This window comes from Saimiri boliviensis, chromosome 14 (genome assembly GCF_048565385.1).
Source record: "Saimiri boliviensis isolate mSaiBol1 chromosome 14, mSaiBol1.pri, whole genome shotgun sequence".
NCBI classification, from domain to species: Eukaryota; Metazoa; Chordata; class Mammalia; order Primates; family Cebidae; genus Saimiri; species Saimiri boliviensis.
Window position 1 is genome coordinate 18,276,238 of NC_133462.1, and position 23,401 is coordinate 18,299,638.

At 46.8% G+C, this 23,401-nt stretch overlaps 1 protein-coding gene and 2 non-coding genes across 4 annotated transcripts in view; 2 read left to right on the forward strand and 1 right to left on the reverse strand.

Moving 5' to 3' along the window:
• SPINT2 (serine peptidase inhibitor, Kunitz type 2) overlaps positions 1-23,401 on the reverse strand; it is a 35,178-nt gene that overhangs the window by 6,622 nt on the left and 5,155 nt on the right. For both annotated transcript variants that reach the window (XM_010348015.3, XM_003937439.4), the window contains exon 2: positions 650-820. In XM_010348015.3, the coding sequence (XP_010346317.1) occupies positions 650-820 (171 nt within the window). The remainder of the gene's footprint in view (positions 1-649; positions 821-23,401) is intronic.
• LOC120362880 (small nucleolar RNA SNORA70) lies at positions 5,497-5,631 on the forward strand. Its single transcript, XR_005578673.1, has one exon. It is a non-coding gene; the product is annotated as a small nucleolar RNA SNORA70 (small nucleolar RNA).
• On the forward strand, positions 19,029-19,161 carry LOC120362888 (small nucleolar RNA SNORA41). Its single transcript, XR_005578680.1, has one exon. It is a non-coding gene; the product is annotated as a small nucleolar RNA SNORA41 (small nucleolar RNA).

Sequence of the window (23,401 nt, forward strand, 5' to 3'; positions counted from 1 at the left end):
TCCAGTCAATAAATTGTCTCTAGGGGCCAGGCGCGGTGGCTCAAGCTTGTAATCCCAGTACTTTGGGAGGCCGAGGCGGGTGGATCACGAGGTTGAGAGATCGAGACCATCCTGGTCAACATGGTGAAACCCCGTCTCTCCTAAAAATACAAAAAAATTAGCTGGGCATGGTGGCGCGTGCCTGTAATCCCAGCTACTCAGGAGGCTGAGGCAGGAGAATTGCCTGAACCCACGAGGCGGAGGTTGCGGTGAGCTGAGATCGCGCCATTGCACTCCAGCCTGGGTAACAAGAGCGAAACTCCGTCTCAAAAAAATAAAATAAAATAAAATAAAAATAAATAAAATAAATTGTCTCTAAATAGCAAAACCTGGCTGGGCATAGTGGCTCACACCTATAATCCCACCTAGCACTTTGGAAGGCCCAAGTGGGAGGATCATTTAAGGCCAGGAGTTCAAGACCAGCCTGGGTAACATAGGGAGATCCTGTCTCTACATAAAATTTCACAATGAGCAAGGTGTGATGACGTGTGCCTGTAGTCCTAGTTACTCAGCAGGCTGAGGTGGGGGATCTGCTTAAGCCCAGGAGGTGGAGGCTGCAGTGAGACCCTGTCTAAAAAAAAAGCAAAAGCTCCAACTACCACGGTCTTACCTGTGACAGCAGCACATTTCTTGAGACACTCCTCCTTGCTCAGGTGATTATTGCTGTTTCCATCACAGCCCCCATACACAAACAGCTGACAGGATCCATCAGTGACATTGTACCACCACCTAGGCATGGAGGCCCGGCATCTGCCCACCACCTTCGAAGCCAGGCAAAAGTCTGCAACAAAAAGCACAACCCCGTTAGCTTGGCAGGGCAATCCTGGCAATGAAGGACCCACACAGACCTATACAAGGATCCCCCAGGAGAATCAGAGCCTTGAGTTCCAGCAGTTCCTCTGAGCTGTTTCCCAAGCACGGAGGGCCAACAGACCTACTCAGTGCCTCCTTCCTTGTACAGGAAAGAAACACATCACCCAACAACAAAGACACCAACCTACCCACTGAACTGTATTTCAGTTGTGTGTTTTGTCCCCTGTTCACATTTAAGATGTGCACATCCAGTGTACATTACTTTATTTATTTACTTTGGAGACAGAGTCTCACTCCATCACCTAGGCTAGAGTGGCTCAATCTTAGCTCACTGCAACTTCTGCCTCCTGGGTTCTCAGCCTCCCGAGTAACTGGGACTACAGGCATGCGCCACCATGCTGAGATAACTTTTTTTTTTGTATTTTTAGTACAGACGGGGTTTCACCACATTGCCCAGGCTCGTCTTCAACTCCTGAGCTCAGGCAATCCACTCGCCTTGGCCTCCCAAAATACTGGGATTATAGGCATGAGCCACCGTGCTCAACAGAAACATGGCTTTTAAAGGCAAAAAAACCCCAAACAGAAACAAAAACAGACTCCAGGACTCTTCTGGATGCTGCCCCATCCCACAGGGCCAAGGGGAGCTTAGTGCTGAAAGGTTAGAGCCGGAGAAGTGAGGCTGGGAAGGAGGGGTGCTGTCAGCACCCCTGGAAGTCCTCACGTGCACTTTTCCTAACCTTTCCTGTCCACTCTCTGCCCAGGCAGGCCACGGGACACTGAAGTTGCTGAAAGAGCCTCAGAAGGAAGCTTCTTCTTTTTTTTTTTTAATTTTTGTTCTTTTTTTTTTTTTTAGCTCTGACATAGGTCAGAAGAAGCTTCTTTACTCTAGTGCCTGCAGCCCAGCCCGTGGCTCCCAAGATAAGGCAGGTCCTACCCCTGCACCAGCGCTTGCCATAGCTCCTATCTGGGCACACCAAAATAGGTCTGGGTTTCAAGGCGCCCTCAAATCTGGCCCTACTTTAGTAAAAGGGAAACAAAAGCCAGAAACATTTCTTGCAAAAGGTCAGTACTCTAAGAGAGAGAGAGACAATTGCTAGAAGCATCACCTGCACCAAAATAAGCCTTTCCACTGGAAGGATGGGAAGCAACCTGAAAAGAGTGAATGGCCTGGCTGTGTGGCTCTGAGTCTGCTCCTGTATCACGGTATCACCCCGCCCTAACCCTGGGCTCCACCCACCGCTGCCTGCTCAGCACAAGGGCATTCCAACCTGTGCAGGGCCTGGCACAGGGTGCTTGATAAACATGTCTCAAACAAGAGCATCCCAGAGCTGATTGCTTGCTTAGATGTTATTTACTCCTCGCTAGTTGTTTTCATGTTTGTTAGGTTTATTTCATCCACTGGGGATATATCTTCTGTTGTGTCTCCCAAAATATGTCACAGTGATGGGCATGAAACCAGATGTTCCACAGAACACTAATCAATAGACAAAAAAAGTTGGTACTATGCAAAACACACAAACACATATATGCCTCCAAGGAAATCCCACAGACATCAATAAATCACACACAAGTAGCACAGCAGAAAAAGCATTCTGAAGCAGGAATTCCCTAACATTTGAAGAAAGCTAACCATGAAAAGTCACCCGTTAGAAAGTACCTTATCTAGATACATATGAATGAAAGTGTACAGTGTGTCCATAAAAGGCAAATCAATAGACACAGGAAGTAGATGAGTGGTTGCCAGGTACTGGGGGTGGGAATGGGGAGTGACGGGTACAGGGATCTTTAGGGGATAATGAAAATGTTCTAAAACTGGATTGTGGCAACAGCTGCACAGCTCTGTAGAAGGCGCTAAATATCCTTGGATGATATACTTAAAATGAGTAATTTTATGAAATACAATTTTTTTTTTTTTTTGAGACAGAGTTTCACTCTTGTTGCCCAGGCTGGAGTGCAATGGTGTGATTTCTGCTCATTGCAACCTTCACCTCCTGGGTTCAAGCAATTCTCCTGCCTTAGCCTCCTGAATAGCTGCGATTAACAGGCGTGTGCCTCCATGACCAACTAATTTTTATATTTTTAGTAGAGACAAGGTTTCACCATGTTGGTGATGCTGGTGTTTAACTCCCAACCTCAGGTGATCTGCCCGCCTCGGCCTCCCAAAATGCTGGGATTATAGGCGTGAGCCACCATGCCTGGCCTATGTAATTGTTTTTGAGATAGGGTCTTCCTCTGTCATCCAAGCTGGAATGCAGTGGCAGGACCATGGGTCACTAAAGCCTTGCCTCCTAGGCTCAAGTGATCCTCCCAGCTCAGCCTCCTGAGTAGCTGGAACTACAGGTGGGGGTAAAAAGAGGTTTTTTTTAAAAAAAAACAGGGGCACCTTATGTCCATTACACATCAACCAGAACCAGCCGGGTGTACACCTGGGGCAGGTACAATATGCCAAAAGTCACAAAACACACAATTAACAAGGCCCAGAGAAAACAGCAGGAGGAGGTACTCTGGAGTGTGACTCAGCCCAGCCCATCGCTGGGAGCAACACTGCCACCAACAAGATGAGATGAAGAGGAACCACCTGGGACCCAGTTATGATCCAAAGCTGAAAACGGCATCAAGGCAGGAGCACCCAATAGCTGCAGAGGCGTCAGCAGCCTCCCTGCTGTCCTGGCAGACACTCTGGCTGCTTTGTGTCCTAGCTTCCTGAGCAGTGTCAGACACAGCCTTTGTCCACAATAAACTTGAGAGGGCAACTGTACACTTTAAATGGGTGAATGCTATGAAATGTGAATTACACCTCAAAACAAAAACCAATAACCTGAGGGAGGGCCCAATAACACAGGGCAGCCAAGCAGGAACCACCAGACACCACACCCGGGAATGAAGCAGGGTGACCCACAGTATCACGGCAGGAATTTGGTTAACTTTTCATAAGCAAGGGTGCCAGGTACACGTGGCATGTGCAGACGCCTGAGAGTTTGTAGAAGGAGAAAAAATGCCTATTGAGGGATGGATGGCAGTTACCTTAGTGAATTCAACCCTGCCCAGAACCTGGCCATCATCTTTATAGGCGCAGACACGCACTCTTGCCAAGGCCCTGGTGCTGAGGAGACACAGGAGCGCTGGCCCCAGCTAACAGCACACGGGATACAGGAGACCACAGCAGCAGGTAATGAATTTACAGTGAGAACATCAGCGCATTCTGTCAAGCAGGCTGTATGCTGATGTGAGCCAGCAAACCATCTTGGAAAGCAAGTGTCAATGGAACAGGATGCTTGGAGTCAGAATAAAGTTAGTTTACTGTACGATTCCTAAGAACATTCTCACCACCAGGATCTCTCGAGCAGACCAAATGCTCACAGTAACTGCAATAACTTAACTGTACAGTTCTGTAGAAGGTGCTAAAAATCCTTGAATGGCTCAGGACAGCTCTTCCAGAGCACGGTCACAATCTGTCCCTGAGACTTTTTTTTTTTTTTTTTTTTTTTTTTTTTGAGATGGAGTTTCACCCTTATTGCCCAGGCTGGAGTGCAATGGCACAATCTGGGCTCACTCCAACCTCCACCTCCTAGGTTAAAGCAATTCTCCTGCTTCAGCCTCCTGAGTAGCTGGGATTACTGGTGCCCACCATCACACCCAGCTAATTTATTTTTTTAGTAGAGACGGGGTTTCACCATATTGGCCAGGCTGGTCTCAAACTCCTGACCTCAGGTGATCTACACACCTCAGCCTCCCAAAGTGCTGGGATTAAGGGTGTGAACCACTGCACCTGGTTGACACTTCCTTTCTGGGCTGCTGCTGTGGGCCAGCGCCTCTTCTACCCTGGACACTTTCTGTCGACATGCGGGGGCCTTCATGACAAGTCTTGTGAGCCTGGAAAGCCATTCCGTGTCTAGATAGCTACTCACAACTGCCCTAAATATCACACATTGACTCAGTAGTTTAAGTTTCAGAAAACAGCCTTATTTTCAGGTTCCTTGGGTAAAGTAGGAAGTAAAGACAGAATTTCACTGTTGTCCCAGGAGAATTCAGAAATGTCTCTTTACAGCCACAGTGGTTCAGGCCTATAATCCCAACACTTTGGGAGGACGAGGCAGGCAGATCACCTGAGGTCAGGAGTTCGAGACCAGCCTGGCCAACATGGTAAAACCCCAAACCTACTAAAAATACAAAAATTAGCTGGGCGTGGTGGCACATCCCTGTAGTCCCAGCTACTCAGGAGGCTGAGGCAGGAGAATCACTTGTGCCTGGGAGGCAGAAGTTGCAGTCAGCCAAGATTATACCATTGCACTCCAGCCTGGGCAACAGAGCAAGACTCTGTCTTAAAAAAAAAAAAAGAAAAAGAGGCCGGGCGCGGTGGCTCAAGCCTGTAATCCCAGCACTTTGGGAGGCCGAGGCAGGTGGATCACGAGGTCAAGAGATCGAGACCATCCTGGTCAACATGGTGAAACCCCGTCTCTACTAAAAATACAAAAAATTAGCTGGGCATGGTGGCGCGTGCCTGTAATCCCAGCTACTCAGGAGGCTGAGGCAGGAGAATTGCCTGAACCCAGGAGGCGGAGGTTGCGGTGAACCGAGATCGCGCCATCGCACCCCAGCCTGGGTAACAAGAGCAAAACTCCGTCTCAAAAAAAAAAAAAAAGAAAAAAGAAAAAGAAAAAGAAACTTCTCTTTTTAAAGAGAGAACTTGTGTGCAATGGCTGCAAACAGTAGCTTCCTTGGTAGTGTAATGCAGCCTGTTTCTTGTATGGGTTGCTCTAAGGGACCTTGGACACAAGCCTTTCAGATGTATGTTCATGTCTCTGACCTTGTACTATCCCAGTGTTGGCTCCAAACAGGGATGCAAGGTGCCTTTGGAAAGCCCCAGGACACTGGCCAGGGTTCACATTGGCCAAGTTAACATGTCCATCTGCACCAAGCTGCAGAACAAGGAGCATGTGATTGAGGACCTGCACAGGGCCAAGTTCACGTTCCCTGGCCACCAGAAGATCCACATATCAAAGAAGTGGGGTTTCACCAAGTTCAACGCCAATGAATTTGAAGACATGGCGGCCGAGAAACAGCTCATCCCAGATGGCTGTGGGGTTAAGTACATCCCCAATTGTGGCCCTCCAGACAAGTGATGAGCCCTGCCCTCATAAGGGCTTCCACTGTGCTGCTCCCTCTTAATATTCACCAATAAACTTACTTCCTGTCCAGAAAAAAAGGAGAACACTTGGACTAAAAACACATTATGTCTGAAAGACAGAAGTTGGCAGTTGTTGAAGTTGAATGATGGTGCATGGGGGTTTATAACACTTTTCACTGCTTTGTATATATTTGAAATTTTTTTTTTTTTGAGACGCAGTTTCGCTCTTGTTACCCAGGCTGGAGTGCAATGGCGCGATCTCGGCTCACTGCAACCTCCGCTTCCTGGGTTCAGGCAATTCTCCTGCCTCAACCTCCTGAGTAGCTGGGATTACAGGCACGCGCCACCATGCCCAGCTGATTTTTTTGTATTTTTAGTAGAGACGGGGTTTCACCATGTTGACCAGGATGGTCTCGATCTCTTGACCTCGTGATCCACCCGCCTCGGCCTCCCAAAGTGCTGGGATTACAGGCTTGAGCCACCGCACCCGGCCTTGAAAATTTTTTTAATAAAAATATAATTTTTTTTTTTTTGAGATGGAGTTTCGCTCTTGTTACACCCAGGCTGGAGTGCAGTGGCACAATTTCGGCTCACCGCAACCTCTGACTTCAGGTTTCAAGCGATTCTCCTGCCTCAACTTCTAGAGTAGCTGGGATTACAGGTGTCTGCCACCATGTCTGGCTCATTTTGTATTTTTAGTAGAGACGGAGTTTCTCCATGTTGGTCAGGCTGGCCTCAAACTCCTGGCCTCAGGTGATCTGCCCGCCTCAGCCTCCCAAAGTGCTGGGATTAACAGGCGTGAGCCACCGTGCTCGGACAAAAAAATAATTTTTTTTAAACCCAAATTTCATTTGAATAAAAGAGTTCTAAGTAGCAGATTAATTGGCTGAAGTTAGGTCCAATTGAGACTAAATTTAGCCATGTCCTTACCAGTTAGGACACATATCCTTTTCTGAATATGGAAGGAAGCTCCTTGTTGAAAGCAAATCATCTCACTTTGTCACATGCTTTTACTAACTGAATTGCTTTTAAGCATCTATGATGTCAACTTTACTTTCAGGCTTGAGAGAACTGAAGTCATGAAAAGGGATTTTGTTTGCTCATTTGTTTTAATGGAGGCAGTGTTCCTTCAGGAAACACAGGCCATATAGTATTCACTTCCACCACAAATAACAACAATGCATTTTCTCATTCACTGTTCTCCAAAAAGCTTGTAATTTATTTATTTATTTATTTTGAGACTGAGTCTCACTCTGTCACCCAGGCTGGAGTGCAGTGGCATGATCACAGCTCACAGCAGCCTCAACTTCCTGGGCTCAAGCGATCCTCCCACCTCAGCCTCCTGAGTAGCTGGGACTACAGGCACGCACCACCATGCCTGGCTAATTTTTTTTTTTTTTTTTTTTTTTTAGAGATGGGGGTCTCACCATGTTGCCCAAGCTGGTCTCAAGTGATCCTCCTGCCTTCCTTCACCTCTGCAAGTGCTGGGATCATAGGTGTGAGCCACAGCGCCTGGTCGCAAAATGTCTTGCCTTTGCCAAGCATGATGCCTGGTATATCATGTGCCCTACCTCTAACAGTCACAATAAAACTGTGAATCACGTAGTAATACCCCTGCTTTACAAATGAGAATGCTGAGACCTGAGGTGATTAAAGTGAGGCAAACAGCAGTGCCAGGATGAGCTCAGAGTTCTGATGAGCGCCCAGGGACTAACATGACCCTTCAGACTGACAAGAAGAAAAAGCCACGGCATCAACAGGCGGTAGGAAAACACAACTGAGGTTGCCTACAAGGCAAAACATTCCTCAGGGTCTTTTTTTTTTTTTTTTTTTTTTTTTTTTTTTTTTTGAGACGGAGTTTCACTCTTGTTACCCAGGCTGGAGTGCAATGGCGCGATCTCGGCTCACCGCAACCTCCACCTCCTGGGTTCAGGCAATTCTCCTGCTTCAGCCTCTTGAGTAGCTGGGATTACAGGCACGCGCCACCATGCCCAGCTAATTTTTTGTATTTTTAGTAGAGACGGGGTTTCACCATGTTGACCAGGATGGTCTCGATCTCTCGACCTCGTGATCCACCCGCCTCGGCCTCCCAAAGTGCTGGGATTACAGGCTTGAGCCACCGCGCCCGGCCTTCCTCAGGGTCTTTATCACAACTGGAGGGCTCACCAAGGCCAGGTCCTCCGCCAGGCCTCTGTTTTCAGTCACACTCAATGACAGGGTCACGGACAGCAACATACCAAAGGAAACGGCCAAGGCTGACAAGGACTGGGCTGGATGCATTTTTAGAAAGTTATTCTTTAATGAGGAATTCTGTTATTACAAAATGACAAAATGCTATATTGGTCTTAGAACAGTATTGGGAAGCAATCATGAAAAACATGACTCAAGTGCTATTTTGTATGCTCACAAATACTAGGGCAAAATTAAGTACATTCTGTATGTTTCCAAAACGCAGATGGACAAACAGGAAAATGCTGAAAGGAACCAGATTTGGATGAACTCTTAAGCTTCAGAATATCTAAGCAAAAGTAGAATTCCTGCATTTAGGGAAGAGTAACTTTCTTTTGGAAAAGCATCAGAAACGGCTAAAGGCACACATTATCTGAAATATGAACCTCACTTAGAAAATCCTGGCAAGTAAGGCCTGGCGCGGTGGCTCAAGCCTGTAATCCCAGCACTTTGGGAGGCCGAGGCGGGTGGATCACGAGGTCGAGAAATGGAGACCATCCTGGTCAACATGGCGAAACCCCGTCTCTACCAAAAATACAAAACATTAGCTGGGCATGGTGGCGCGTGCCTGTAATCCCAGCTACTCAGGAGGCTGAGGCAGGAGAATTGCCTGAACCCAGGAGGCGGAGGTTGCGGTGAGCCGAGATCGCGCCATTGCACTCCAGCCTGGGTAACGAGAGCGAAACTCCGTCTCAAAAAAAAAAAAAAAAAAAAAGAAAATCCTGGCAAGTATTCTCAACAGCTATTGTAAATTTGCAAAACAAACTGGTCTTCGTGAATGATGTCTTGAAAAACAGGTTCCTCTGGTTCTGAAGTCACTAGAGCTTTAACCAAGACAATCAGCAGGTGACTAAGACAACAATTAAGACAATAATTTATAGTCAGCTGGATAGATCTGCTGTCACCCTTTAAAAAGGACATTACAGCCGGGCGCGGTGGCTCAAGCCTGTAATCCCAGCACTTTGGGAGGCCGAGGTGGGTGGATCACGAGGTCAAGAGATCGAGACCATCCTGGTCAACATGGTGAAACCCCGTCTCTACTAAAAATACAAAAAGTTAGCTGGGCATGGTGGGGTGTGCCTGTAATCCCAGCTACTCAGGAGGCTGAGACAGGAGAATTGCCTGAACCCAGGAGGCGGAGGTTGCGGTGAGCCGAGATCGTGCCATTGCACTCCAGCCTGGGTAACAAGAGCAAAACTCCGTCTCAAAAAAAAAAAAAAAAAGAAAAGAAAAAGGTCATTACAGAATCCTGAGGGGTCCCAAGGACTACCAATCTAATCTAATTTTACAGATTTTAAAAGACAGTACTGGGCCGATGGCTGACACCTGTAACCCCAGCGCTTTGGGAGGCCAAGACAGGCCAATTCTTTCAGCTCAAAATACAAAAAAATGAGTGGGGTGTGGTGGTGTGCACCTGTGGTCCCAGCTACCTGAGAGACTGAGGTGGGAGGATCACCTGTGCCAGGAGGTAGAGGACGCAGTGAGCTGAGACTGCACCACTGCACTCAGGCCTGGGTAATACAGTGAGACTCTGTCTCAAAAAAAAAAAAAAAAAAAGAGATGAGATGGTACCGTAATCATTTTCCAAAAATGCATAATTGCAGCTGTGTCTACTTTGCAAAGTAAGTCCTTTAATGAAGTATTTCAAATATGCTGAGGAGTACAGAAAATATCCCATGTCTAGTATGTCCACATCTCAATGTCATCAAATTTTAACATTTTTCAAGGAGTAAAATATATATGAATAGGCTGGGTGGGTGGATCACTTGAGGTCAGGAGTTCAAGAGCAGCCTGGGAAAAATGGTGAAACCCCATCTCTACTAAAAATACAAAAACAAAATTAGCTGGGCGTGATGGCAGGCGCCTATAGTCCCAGCTACTCAGGAGGCTGTGGCAGAAGAATTGCTTGAACCCGGGAGGTGGAGGCTGTAGTGAGCTCAGATCGCACTACTGCACTCTAGCCTGAATGACAAAGCAAGACTCTGTTCTCCAAAAATAAATAAATAAAACACAGATAGAGCAGAAACCCTTTGCATACCCCTCATTCCGTCACATTTGTTCTGCCTCCACCAAATTAACCTCCCACCACCTTGAACTTGTTTTCTTTTATTCATGTTTTTACATTCACTGAAACAAGCAAAATAACATTCCTAGGGTTCTAGTTATTGACACACTCCCATGAGTGCTATGAGCTGAGGCACCAGAGCTTCTTGCCTCACCACATGCAGGACAGGAAAGCCCAAAGCCACTCCTGAAATGCTTCTCCTCCTCCTGCTCCCATCCACGTTTTTCTAGAACAAGGGTCTGCAAATGTTTTCCATAAGAGGCCACACGGTAAAGAGAGGCAGTAATTGTCCTGCCCATCAGCATATGATCACACAAAGCAATCTCATAATCAGTGGGAAAAATGATAAAAATTTTTGTCACTGGGCGAGGTGGCTCACGCCTGTAATCCCAGCACTTTGGGAGGCTAAGGCAGGTGGATCATGAGGTCAGGAGTTTGAGACCAGCGTGGCCAACACAGTGAAACCTCATCTCTACTAAAAGTATAAAAGTTAGCCAGGCATGGCGGCACACACCTGTAGTACCAGCTACTGGGGAGGCTGAGGCAGGAAAATCGCTTGAACCCAGGAGGCAAGGTTGTGGTAAGTTGAGATCACCCCACTGCACCCCAGCCTGGGCAACAGAGCGAGACTGTCTCAAAAAAAAAAAAGAACAGGCCGGGCGCGGTGGCTCAAGCCTGTAATCCCAGCATTTTGGGAGGCCGAGGCGGGTGGATCACGAGGTCGAGAGATCGAGACCATCCTAGTCAACATGGTGAAACCCCGTCTCTACTAAAAATACAAAAAATTAGCTGGGCATGGTGGCACGTGCCTGTAATCTCAGCTACTCAGGAGGCTGAGGCAGGAGAATTGCCTGAACCCAGGAGGCGGAGGTTGCGGTGAGCCGAGATCGCGCCATTGCACTCCAGCCTGGGTAACAAGAGCGAAACTCCGTCTCAAAAAAAAAAAAGAACAATGAAAAATTTTGTCAAACTAGGCATGGCAGCTCATACCTATAATCCCAGCACTTTGGGAGGCCAAGGAAGGAGGATCATTTGAGGTCACAAGTTCAAGACCAGCCTGGGCAACATAGTGAGACCCCGTTTCCACAAAAAATAAAAATAATGTTTTTTGGCTAGGTGCAGTGGCTCACACCTTTGGTTAGGATTTCAAGACCAGCCTGACCAACATGGCGAAACCCATCTCTACTAAAAATACAAAAATTAGCTGGGCGTGTTGGTGAACTCCTACAATCCCTGCTACTCAGGAGGCTGAGGCAGGAGAATCACTTGAACCGGGGAGGCCAGAGGTTGTAGTGAGCTGAGATAGTGCCATTTGAGACAGGGCCTTGCTCTGTCACCCAGGCTAGAGTGCAACGGTGTGATCTTGGCTCACTACAACCTCCGCCTCCCGGGTTTAAGCAATTCTCTGGCCTCAGCCTCCCAAGTAGCTGGGATTACAGGTGCCCACCAACCCCCCACCCCACCACCCCTGGCTAATTTTTGTATTTTAAGTAGAGACGGGGTTTCACTGTGTTGGCCAGGCTGGTCTCAAACTCCTGACCTCATGATCCATCCACCTCAGCCTGCCAAAGTGCTGGGGTTACAGGTATGAGCCACTGTACCCCGCCTGCAAAAAAATTTCTAAGGGGAGTTGGAATCGTGCTTGTGGTCTTCTCACCATATAACTTATGACACAATGCAAGCATCACTTCTATGCCTTTTCTAGCAATTATCAAACACTTTTCTAGATCTGGATCAGCTTCCAACGTTTTATCCTTTGCTCTTTCAATGTCACAGAATTGCTTTGAAAGCAATTCTTCACAGAAGAGGCCCTGCCATTGTTGCTTCCTCTGGGCCACCATCCAGAAAGTCACAACTGCAGCCCTCATTTCTGTGGACAAGAAGCCCTCATGAGCTCCCCGGGCTGCAGATCCACAGTCTCTCCAACGGCACAGGGAAGGGCAGCACCTCCCGCGAGCTGGTCTACCACTCCATTTTCATTTTATGTTTTGTTTTGTTTTCCCAGTCTCACTCTGTCACCCAGAATGGAGTGCAATGGCACTATCTTGGATCACTGCAACCCCTGCCTCCCAGGTTCAAGCGATTCTCCTGCCTCAGCCTCCCCAGTAGCTAGGACTACAGGAGTGCAGCACCACTCCTGGCTAATTTTTGTTTTTTGTTTTTTGAGATAGAGTCTTATTCTGTCACCCAGGCTGGAGTGCAGTGGCGTGATCTTGGCTCACTGCAACCTCCACTCCCCCAGGTTCAAGCGATTCTTCTGCCTCAGTCTCCTGAGTAGCTGGGATTTCACGTGCCTGTCACCCAGCTCATTTTAATGTTTTGTTTTTGTTTTTAGTAAAGATGGGGTTTCACCATCTTGGCCAGGCTGGTCTTGAACTCCTGACCTTGTGCTCCACCCTCCTCAGCCTCCCAAAGGGCTGGGATTACAGGCGTGAGCCACCGTGCCTGGCCTAATTTTTGTGGTTTCGCTGTGTTGGCCAGGCTGGTCTTGAACTCCTGACCTCAAGTGATCTGCCCACCTTAGCCTCCCAAAGTGCTGGGATTACAGGCGTGAGCCACCTTAGCCAAAAACACTGCTGCACACCTTTCCTAAAAACAACTCACATCACTAAAAACAACCCTCCTCTTTTCATTAAAGCCACTTGAAATTCTAGGGATAGTAGCCAAGGAGAAATTATTTGCTACAAAAATCCCCAGACATTTGAAGATCATATTTTACACAGAAAAGTAGGATAGGCTACAGGACACTCCTCCATATCAAAAAGCAAAGAAAGCTCTGAAGAGTCATCTAATCCAAGAGTTTCAAAGAACAGGGGCAACTCTTACTAGATCCACAAAAAGCCTGGTGTTCACAGACCTTCAACAGCTGAAAATTCACCATCGAGACATTTTGTTCATGCTGGCACATGAGACATCCACACAAGGGAATACTCAGAACTGTTTAAATACACAAATACAGTCAGCTGATTAGCAATGAAAAAAAAATGATAAAATAATGAAATACACAAACGTGTATGTGCCAGGAGAGAAAAATGACTAAGATGGAAAAAAAGGAAAAGAATGGTTAATATATTGGCCGGGCGCGGTGGCTCACGCCTGTAATCCCAGCACTTTGGGAGGCCGAGGCGGGTGGATCACGAGGTCAAGAGATCGAGACCATCCTGGTCAACATGGTGAAACCCCATCTCTACTAAAAATACAAAAATTAGCTGGGCGTGGTGGTGCGTGCCTGTAATCCCAGATACTTGTGAAGCTGAGGCAGGAGAATCGCTTGAACTAGGGAGGCAAAGGCTGCAGTGAGCAGAGATCATATCACTGCACTCCAGTGTGACGACAGAGTGAGACTGTCTCAAAATAAAAAAAAATGGGTTCGGGCCAGGCGCGGTGGCTCAAGCCTGTAATCCCAGCACTTTGGGAGGCCGAGGCGGGTGGATCACGAGGTCAAGAGATCGAGACCATCCTGGTTAACAAGGTGAAACCCCGTCTCTACTAAAAATACAAAACATTAGCTGGGCATGGTGGCGCGTGCCTGTAATCCCAGCTACTCAGGAGGCTGAGGCAGAAGAATTGCCTGAACCCAGGAGGCGGAGGTTGCGGTGAGCCGAGATCGTGCCATTGCACTCCAGCCTGGGTAACAAGAGCGAAACTCCGTCTAAAAAAAAAAAAAAAAAAAAAAAAAAAAAAAGAATGGTTAATATATTGATTCAGGATACATGCATTAATCTACGTTTAGAGAAAGGTACTAGAGGAAGGAAGGAATCTTTCACATTGCTTTCAATTTTCTTTTTTTTTGAGACAGTTTTTTGCTCTTGTTGCCCAGGCTGGAGTGCAATGCCACAATCTCAGCTCACGGCAACCTCTGCCTCTAGAGTCCAAGAGATTCTCCTGCTTCAGCCTCCTAAGTAGCTGGGATTACAGGCATGTGCCACCATACCTGACCAATTTTTTTTTGTATTTAGTAGAGACAGGGTCTCACCATGTTGGTCAAGCTGGTCTCAAACTCCTGACTTCAGGCAATCTAACCGCCATGGCCTCCCAAAGTGCTGGGATTACAAGCATAAGCCACTGTGCCTGGCCGAAATTATTTTATTTATTTATTTATTTATTTATTTATTTATTTATTTATTTATTGAGACGGAGTTTTGCTCTTGTTACCCAGGCTGGAGTGCAATGGCGCGATCTCGGCTCACTGCAACCTCCGCCTCCTGGGTTCAGGCAATTCTCCTGCCTCAGCCTCTCATGTAGCTGAGAATACAAGCACCCGCCATAACAGATGGCTAATTTTTTTGGCATTTTTTAGTAGAGACAGGGTTTCACCATGTTGGTCAGGCTGGTCTTGAACTCCTGACCTCATGATCCTCCCACCTCGGCCTCCCAAAGTGCTTGGGATTACAGATGTGAGCCATCCAGCCCAAAATTATTTTTTAGAGCAGGTCTAGGTTTGCAACAAAATTAAGAGAACAAAAAGAGATTTCTTATATCCTCGCTACCCTGACAGGATAGAACACTTCTTCTTTTCCATCTGCATTGTTTAGAACAGTTTTAGTCTTTTTTTTTTTTTTTTTTTTTTTTTGAGACAGAGTTTTGCTCTTATTGCCCAGGCTGAAGTGCAATGGCACGATCTTGGCTCACTGCCACTTCTGCCTCCCTGGTTCAAGTGATTCTCCTGCCTCAGCCTCCTGAGTAGCTGGGATTACAGGCACGTGCCACCACGCCCAGCTAAGTTTTTGTATTTTTGATAGAGATGAGGTTTCACCATGTTGTTCCGGCTGGTCTCAAACTCCTGACCTCAGGTGAGCCACCTGGCTAAGCCTCCCAAAGTGTTGGGATTACAGATGTGAGCCACAGTGTCTGGCCTAGTTTCAGTATTCTAATATTGTGAATGCATTATTGTTATTTTTATTTATTTATTTTTATTTTTTATTTTTTTGTAAAATAAAGATGGGGTTTCACCAGTTTTTTGGTCAGGCTGGTCTTAAACTCCCGACCTCAGGTGATCCACCCACCTTGGCCTCCAAAGTGCTTGGATTACAGGCATGAGCCACTATGCCCAGCCTATTGCTATTTTTTTTTTTTTTTTCAAGAGTCAACAGTGGCTTTATCTGGGTACTAAAATATGGTCCTTCGTGTTGGCTTAAATCTTTCAGTTAAAAAATTTAGGCAGGGCATGGTGGCTCACACCTGTAATCCCAGCACTTCAAGAGGCTGAAGTGGGATGATGGCTTGAAGCTAGGAGTTTGAGACCAGCCGGGGCAACCCAGTGAAACTTCATGTCTACAAAAAAAATTTTTTTTTTTTTTGAGACAGAGTTTCACTCTTGTTACCCAGGTTGGAGTGCAATGGCGCGATCTTGGCTCACTGCAACCTCTGCCTCCTGGGTTCAGGCAATTCTCCTGCCTCAGCCTCCTGAGTAGCTGGGATTACAGGCATGTGCCACCATGCCCAGCTAATTTTTTGTATTTTTTTTTTTTGAGGCGGAGTTTCACTCTTGTTACCCAGGCTGGAGTGCAATGGTGCGATCTCGGCTCACCGCAACCTCCGCCTCCTGGGCTCAGGCAATTCTCCTGCCTCAGCCTCCTGAGTAGCTGGGATTACAGGCACGCGCCACCATGCCCAGCTAATTTTTTTTTTAGTATTTTTAGTAGAGAGGGCGTTTCACCATGTTGACCACGATGGTCTCGATCTCTCGACCTCGTGATCCACCCGCCTCAGCCTCCCAAAGTGCTGGGATTACAGGCTTGAGCCACCACGCCTGGCCAATTTTTTGTATTTTTAATAGAGACGGGGTTTCACCATGTTGACCAGATGGTCTCGATCTCTTGACCTCGTGATCTACCTGCCTCGGCCTCCCGAAGTGCTGGGATTACAGGCTTGAGCCACCACGCCCGGCCTACAAAAATTTTTTAAAAAAATTAGCTGGACATGGTGGCATGCACCAGTAGTGCCAGCTACTAAGGGGGGGCTAAGGTGGAAGGATCGCTTGAGCCTAGGAGGTGGAGGCTGCAGTAAGCCATGATCATGCCACTGTACTCCAGCCTGGGCAACAAAGCAAGACCCTATCTCAAACAATAACAAAAAAGGGCCCAGCATGGTGATGTACCCCTGTAATCCCAGCACTTGGGAAGGCCAAGATGAGTGGACTGCTTGAGCCCCAAATACAACGAAAGGAGGTATTGTCAACGACTACCCTGGGTCATAATGGTAGCATGAATTGGAATTGTCCAGAGTAAACTGGGCCCACTAACTGGGGATAAGTTCTTGCCCTCCAGGGTTTTGCAATTAAGCTGGAGCCACAAAACTCACAAGGATAGAGAAAAATTACAGAAGGCACAAGATTATAATCACACCCTCAATTCAAAGGGCTTGTAAGCCATACAAGCTGCAAAGGAAATGACCAAATAAATGCTTTGGTATAGGGGAGTGATGTAATAAGGGAGAGTCATTTGTAAAGTGCGTAGGGCAGATTAGAGGAAAGAGCCTGCAACCTGAGCTGCTCCAGTGAAGGATCTGTGAGCACATAAATCCCTGGCTGCTTCGCACAAGCCAGCTGTGCTACCTGGGGTGGCTTTCCTCTGTGCTCTTTTCCTCCTTCATAACAGGTAACAATAACACATGCAATAAACAATGAATAAACCCGATGTTCTGTTATTCAGTAAGCCCCATATTCTCTGATTCAGGTATGACTAATTTTAAAAATCATGCAGATTTTTCACCAGGCACAGTGGCTCACACCTGTAATCCCAGCTACTCAGGAGGCTGATACAGGAGGATTGCTTGAGCCTTGGAGTTCAAGGCTGCAGTGAGCTATGGATGCATCCCTGCAATTCAGCTTGGGCAACAGAGTGAGAGACAATGCCCCTCTCTAAAAAAAAAAATTAAGTTAAAAATTTTTTAAATCATGCTGATTTTAGAGGCTTAGGAAGCTAAGGCAAAGCTCTGATGATGACGTCATCATGTCCATTTGGGTTAAGGTGAAAGACTGGGAATGTTAGCCAGACAACTATCTTGAGGACATTATAAACAGACCTCAGCCCAAGCAGGAGTGAAGGTGTGTCTGCACATGATTTATGCCTGCTCTGGAGCCAGTTAGAATAAAATGTTTCTCGCAAGTTTGTTAACAGAGTCCCCTTTTCTGACCTCTCTCCAGCCCCAGTTTCCTGCTGTGGAATGTACCATTAATCGTGAGGCTATCTTGCCGATTGCTTGTCTGGGAAATGGCATTTGCTCACTGTAGCTTCAATTGACTTGCGAATAATAAAGCGCCAAGACTCAGTCAGCTTTCTCTCCACAGGCTCCATGGAGATCAAGTTCATGTGCTTGCAGATTCATTTCCTAAAAGCAATGCAAACGGGAAGTTTTTCTCTGACACACAGTACCAATATACAAGTGCTGTGGTCCGAGTGCGATGGCTCATGCCTGTAATCCTAGCACTTTGAGAGGCCAAGGCAGTCGGATTGCCAGAGTTCAAGACCATGCTGGGCAACATGGTGAAAACCTTGTCTCTACTGAAATACAAAAAATTAGCCAGGCATGGCAGTGTGCACCTGAGGCAGGAGAATTGCTTGAACCCGGGAGGCAAAGGTTGCAGTGAGCCAAGATCACACCACTGCACTCCAGCCTGAGCAACAGAGCAAGACTCTATTTACAAAGAAAAAAACAAAAACAAAAACAAAAAACAAAAAAAAAGCCGTGTGTGATGACTCACACCTGTAATCCCAGCACTTTAGGAGGCTGAGGTGGGTGGATCACTTAAGGTAAGGAGTTCGAGACCAGCCTGGCCAACATAGTGAAATCCTGTCTCTACTAAAAAATTTTTTTTTGTTTTTGTTTTGTTTTGTTTTGTTTTGTTTTGAGACGGAGTTTCACTCTTTACCCAGGCTGGAGTGCAATGGCCCGATCTCCGCAACCTCCGCCTCCTGGGCTCAGGCAATTCTCCTGCCTCAGCCTCCTGAGTAGCTGGGATTACAGGCACGCGCCACCATGCCCAGCTAGTTTTTTGTATTTTTAGTAGAGACGGGGTTTCACCATGTTGACCAGGATGGTCTCGATCTCTCGACCTCGTGATCCACCTGCCTCGGCCTCCCAAAGTGCTGGGATTACAGGCTTGAGCCACCGCGCCCGGCAAATTTTTTTTTTTTTGAGACGGAGTTTCGCTCTTGTTACCCAGGCTGGAGTGCAATGGCGCGATATCGGCTCACCGCAACCTCAGCCTCCTGGGTTCAGGCAATTCTCCTGCCTCAGCCTCCTGAGTAGCTGGGATTTGCTCACTGTAGCACACGCCACCATGCCCAGCTAATTTTTTGTATTTTTAGTAGAGACGGGGTTTCACCACGTTGACCAGGTTGGTCTCGATCTCTCAACCTTGTGATCCACCCACCTCGGCCTCCCAAAGTGCTGGGATTACAGGCTTGAGCCACCGCGCCCGGCCTCTACTAAAAATTTTTTTAAAATTTTAAAAAAATAGCTGGATGTGGTGGCATGCCCCTCTAATCCCAGCTACTTGGGAGGCTAAGGCAGGAGAATCGCTTGAATCTGGGAGGCAGAGGTTGCAGTGAGTCACTGCACTCCAGCCTGGGCAACAGAGTGAGACTCCATCTCATTAAAAAAAAAAAAAAAAAAAAAAAAAAAAAAAAAAAAAAAAAAAAAAAAAGAGTGTTATGAAGAATAAAGGATTATTAGGATTATTTAGTCCATTATAAGTGCTTAAAACAGTATTTGGCACAATGGTTTTGTTTTTGGTTTTGAGACAAGGTCTTCCACAGCTACTGGTCTGCAGCTGTTCTTATGGTAGCAGTTGTGGTATTCCTCTGTGAGAAAGAAACTGTTAACATAATTAAATACTTCTTTCTTAGCAAAACAGAAAGTGGGCATTGTGTGACAGACACAAGAGAGAAAAAAAAAAGAGAGAGAGAGAGAGAGAAAAGAGACAAGGTCTTGCCCTGTCGCCCAGGCTAGATTACAGTGGTACAATCTTGGCTCACAGCAGCCTCCACCTGTGCTCAAGTGATCCTCCCACCTCAGCCTCCAAGTAGCTGGCACTACAGGCGTGTGCCACCATACCTGGCTAATTTTTGTATTTTTTGTAGAGACAAGGTTCCACCATGCTGCCCAGGCTGGTCTCCTGGGCTCAAATGATCCTCCTGCCTCAGCCTCCCGAAGCGCTGGGTTTACAGGTATGAGCCACAGAGCCCAGCCTATGATTGTAGTTTTTATGAAGAAGACAGGACGAATAAAATAGAGACAGTCAGAATACAGATAAACAGAATGACACATTTCACTAGGAAGTCTAACCAGAGAGGATAAGGAGGAAGAGCATACAGAGAAGGTCAGAAGTACAACCTCAAGCCAAACCAATGATTTTTTTTTTCTCATGGGAATCATCAAACAATAAAAACCAATGATTTCTTATCTTCACCTCGAGAAAGACAATGGCAAACCACCACAAGGATCAAAGTCCTGTATGGCTACAAGATCAGGATATGCCGGGCTGGGAGGCAGAAAGCCAGAGGGAGGGACTGGTGGAAAAATGAAACACTAAAATAAATAAACCAACACAAACCCCCCATGCTTTCCAAACCTACTTGCACTTCAAGTATCTTTTCACCAAGGAATGAATGAGAGCATCTTAAAAAAAGGTACTGAGGCCACACACAGTGGCCTGTAATCCCAGCACATTGGGAGGCCAAGGTAGATCATCCGAAGTCAGGAGTTAGAGAAAAGAGGTACTGAATGACAGGAGGTACTGAAGCTTATTTCAGTTCTACCAAGCCAAATTCCAAAGGTGATATTTATTGTGCAATCAGCCTCATTTATTTATTTATTTATTTAGAGACGAAGTCTCACTCTGTCACCCAGGCTGGACTGCAGTGGCATGATCTTGGGTCACTGCCACCTCAAACCCCCTGGATTCAAGCAATTCTCCTGCCTCAGCCTCCTGAGTATCTGGGATTACAAGCACCTGCCACTGTGTCTGGCTAATTTTTTATTTGTAGTAGAGATGGGGTTTTCACCATCTTGGCCAGGCTGGTCTTGAACTCCTCACCTCGTGATCCACCCACCTTGGTCTCCCAAAGTGCTGGTATTACAGGAGTGAGCCACCACGCCCGGCCAATCAGCCTTATTTTAAGATGATCTAAAAATCTACCTACTTTGGTTAGCTGGCTAGGTTCTACATATTTGAGTGCTTCTGTTTCCAGTACAGAAAGCTACCAACTAACCATCTTCTCTAGGGTTGGGTGTCTGGAAGTTTTCATTATTGAGACAAGTAATTCACAACCTTTCAAAAAACAAACCACGTATTTATGAGAAAAGAACATTTACAATTACAAATCCAACTTAAGTTATAAGGCTCTTTAGCTGGGCATGGTGGCGCGTGCCTGTAATCCCAGCTACTCAGGAGGCTGAGGCAGGAGAATTGCCTGAGCCCAGGAGGCGGAGGTTGCGGTGAGCCGAGATCGCGCCATTGCACTCCAGCCTGGGTAACAAGAGCGAAACTCCGTCTCAAAAAAAAAAAAAAAAAAAAAAAAAAAAAAGTTATAAGGCTCATAATATCTCGGTGTTTCAGATACAAAATCTTGGCATTTTCTATATAAAATATTTATATATCAAAGTTTACATTTCAGGCTGGGCACTGTGGCTCATGCCTGTAATCCCAGCACTTTGGGAAGCCAAGGCGGGTGCATCACCCAAGGTCAGGAGTTCAAGATCACCCTGGACAACAAGGTGAAACCCTTGTCTCTAATAAAAATACAAAAACAATGAGCCGGGTGTGGTGGCACACTCCTGTAATCCCAGTTACTCAGGAAGGTGAGGCAGGAGAATCGCTTGAACCTGGGGGGTAGAGGTTGCAGTGAGCTGAAATTGCACCACTGCACTCCAGAGCCTGGGCGACAGAGCAAGACTCCATCTCAAAAAAAAAAAAAAAAAAAATTTACATTTCATAAACTATCAGCACAACGCAAGCCATCACTACTCTTGCCCACTGTCACTCCAAATTCCGCTCTGAAACAGGACTATTAGGTCTACCCTCACCTCAATCCAAAACAAAAGCCCAGGCAGCCCGTCTGATTAACAGGGAAGGAAACAAGCAGTTTCGAAGTCTTCCAAGGACCCGTCCACTGGTAATTCCACTCAGGCATCCTTCACCTTCTGCAAATCATGGACCATTTTCAGAACTGAGGACAGCTCTTGGACCCTCACTCTAGAATGGCGTTTCTCAGCCCTTTTTCATTACTACCATCCCTGCAAGGAGACTTTTCGGACATGTTTTTCCTAGTTGCCCATGAAGCTTTAATACCACAGACATACTAGATATATCTACTCATGTAGAGCAGCCCTTCAAAAGGTCACAAACTATTGTAGTATCCTTTGTTCCCCCACCCCTTCAAGAACATGCCATAGACTCTAAATGACAGACCCTGGGATACAAACTATCACATACAAAATTTTTTTGAGATGGGGTCTCGCTCTGTTGCCCAGGCTGGAGTGCAATGGCATAATCTCAGCTCACTGCAACCTCCACCTCCTGGGCTCAAGCAATTCTCCCACCTCATCCTCCCATGTAGCTGGGGTTACAGGCTGACCAGTTTTTTCTATTTTTGGTTTCACCATGTTGAAACCCCTGAGCTTCAGCAATCCAATTGTCTCAGTCTCCTGAAGCATTGGGATCAAAGGCGTGAGCCACCGCACCCGGCGATAGCACATAAAATTTAAGGACTTCAGATTAAGGGACTTCTGAAGCCACAGACCCTGGGCCCAGTCAGGAATCACTGTGAGCTCCATCTCCCAACAGGTGTGTGTAAACATGTGAATTCTTGCCCTCATTTCTAAAATGGCTTCTCATCATAAAAAGCACTTCAGAGTAACTAAACTCTAGCTCGTACTTCATCCTGTGAAAGAAAATAAAAATAAAAGTAAATAAACTCCAAAGTTCCTGGGCCTCAGCATCAACATCAGCACTTCTTTTCAGGGACTTTTCAGAAAGATGTTGCAAGAAACCACCCATGAAATGACACTTGTGAGAAGGATCTTGTAAGACATCAAAACCCACACTCTAACAGCCACGTTAGCATGTCCAGTGGGCCAAGGCCTCCTGAGGTGAATGAAGCCATGTCAGCATCACTCCTGCTGGGCTGTCTCCCGCCTCACAGGAGCCACAGGCTTATCATCCCCCATTCAGCCTCCCCCGTCAGCCTCCAGACACGGCAAACAGAAGCTCTGCATGCATACTGCAAATGGCTGGTGACGGGTAAAATGAGCAAAAGGTTGGGGAGCAGGGTGAAAGAGGAGAATTGTGCTTTCTCCATCACAGGCTGAGCTCTCAAATAGTGACCAGAGCAATGCAATGTTTCTGGTGGAAAGGGGTCACTCTCCCACAGACAAGGCAAGACCCTCAACCTTCTTTTGGAACCAAATTTTCCTCTTTTTTTTTTTGAGACAGAGTCTCCCTCTTGTTGCCCAGGCTGGAGTGCAATGGTGTAATCTTGGCTCACTGCAACCTCCATCTCCCGGGTTCAAGCAATTCTCCTGCCTTAGCCTCCCAAGTAGCTGGGACTACAGGCAGGCGACACCATGTCTGGCCAATTTTTGTACTTTTAATAGAGCAGGGTTTCTCCACGTTGGTCAGGTTGGTCTCGAATGCTCGACCTCAGGTGATCCACTCGCCTCGGCCTTCCAAAGTGCTGGGATTGCAGGTGTGAGCCACTGCGCCTGGCCAGGAACCCCATTTTTAGTGCTAAGTACACCAACCCTGACACCACCAGGCATACACTCAATGTGTTCATTTATTGTACTGTCTTCCTCTCATTATGACATGCCTGCCATGGATGGGGGAGGGGTCTATTTTGTTCAGTGCTCTAATCTGAGAGCTAGAAACAGTGCCTGGCAATTGGTGGGTGCTCAATAAATATCTGCTGACTTGGCTGGGCGCGGTGGCTCAAGCCTGTAATCCCAGCACTTTGGGAGGCCGAGGCGGGTGGATCATGAGGTCGAGAGATCGAGACCATCCTGGTCAACAAGGTGAAACCCCGTCTCTACTAAAAATACAAAAAAGTTAGCTGGGCATGGTGGTGCGTGCCTGTAATCCCAGCTACTTAGGAGGCTGTGGCAGGAGAATTGCCTGAGCCCAG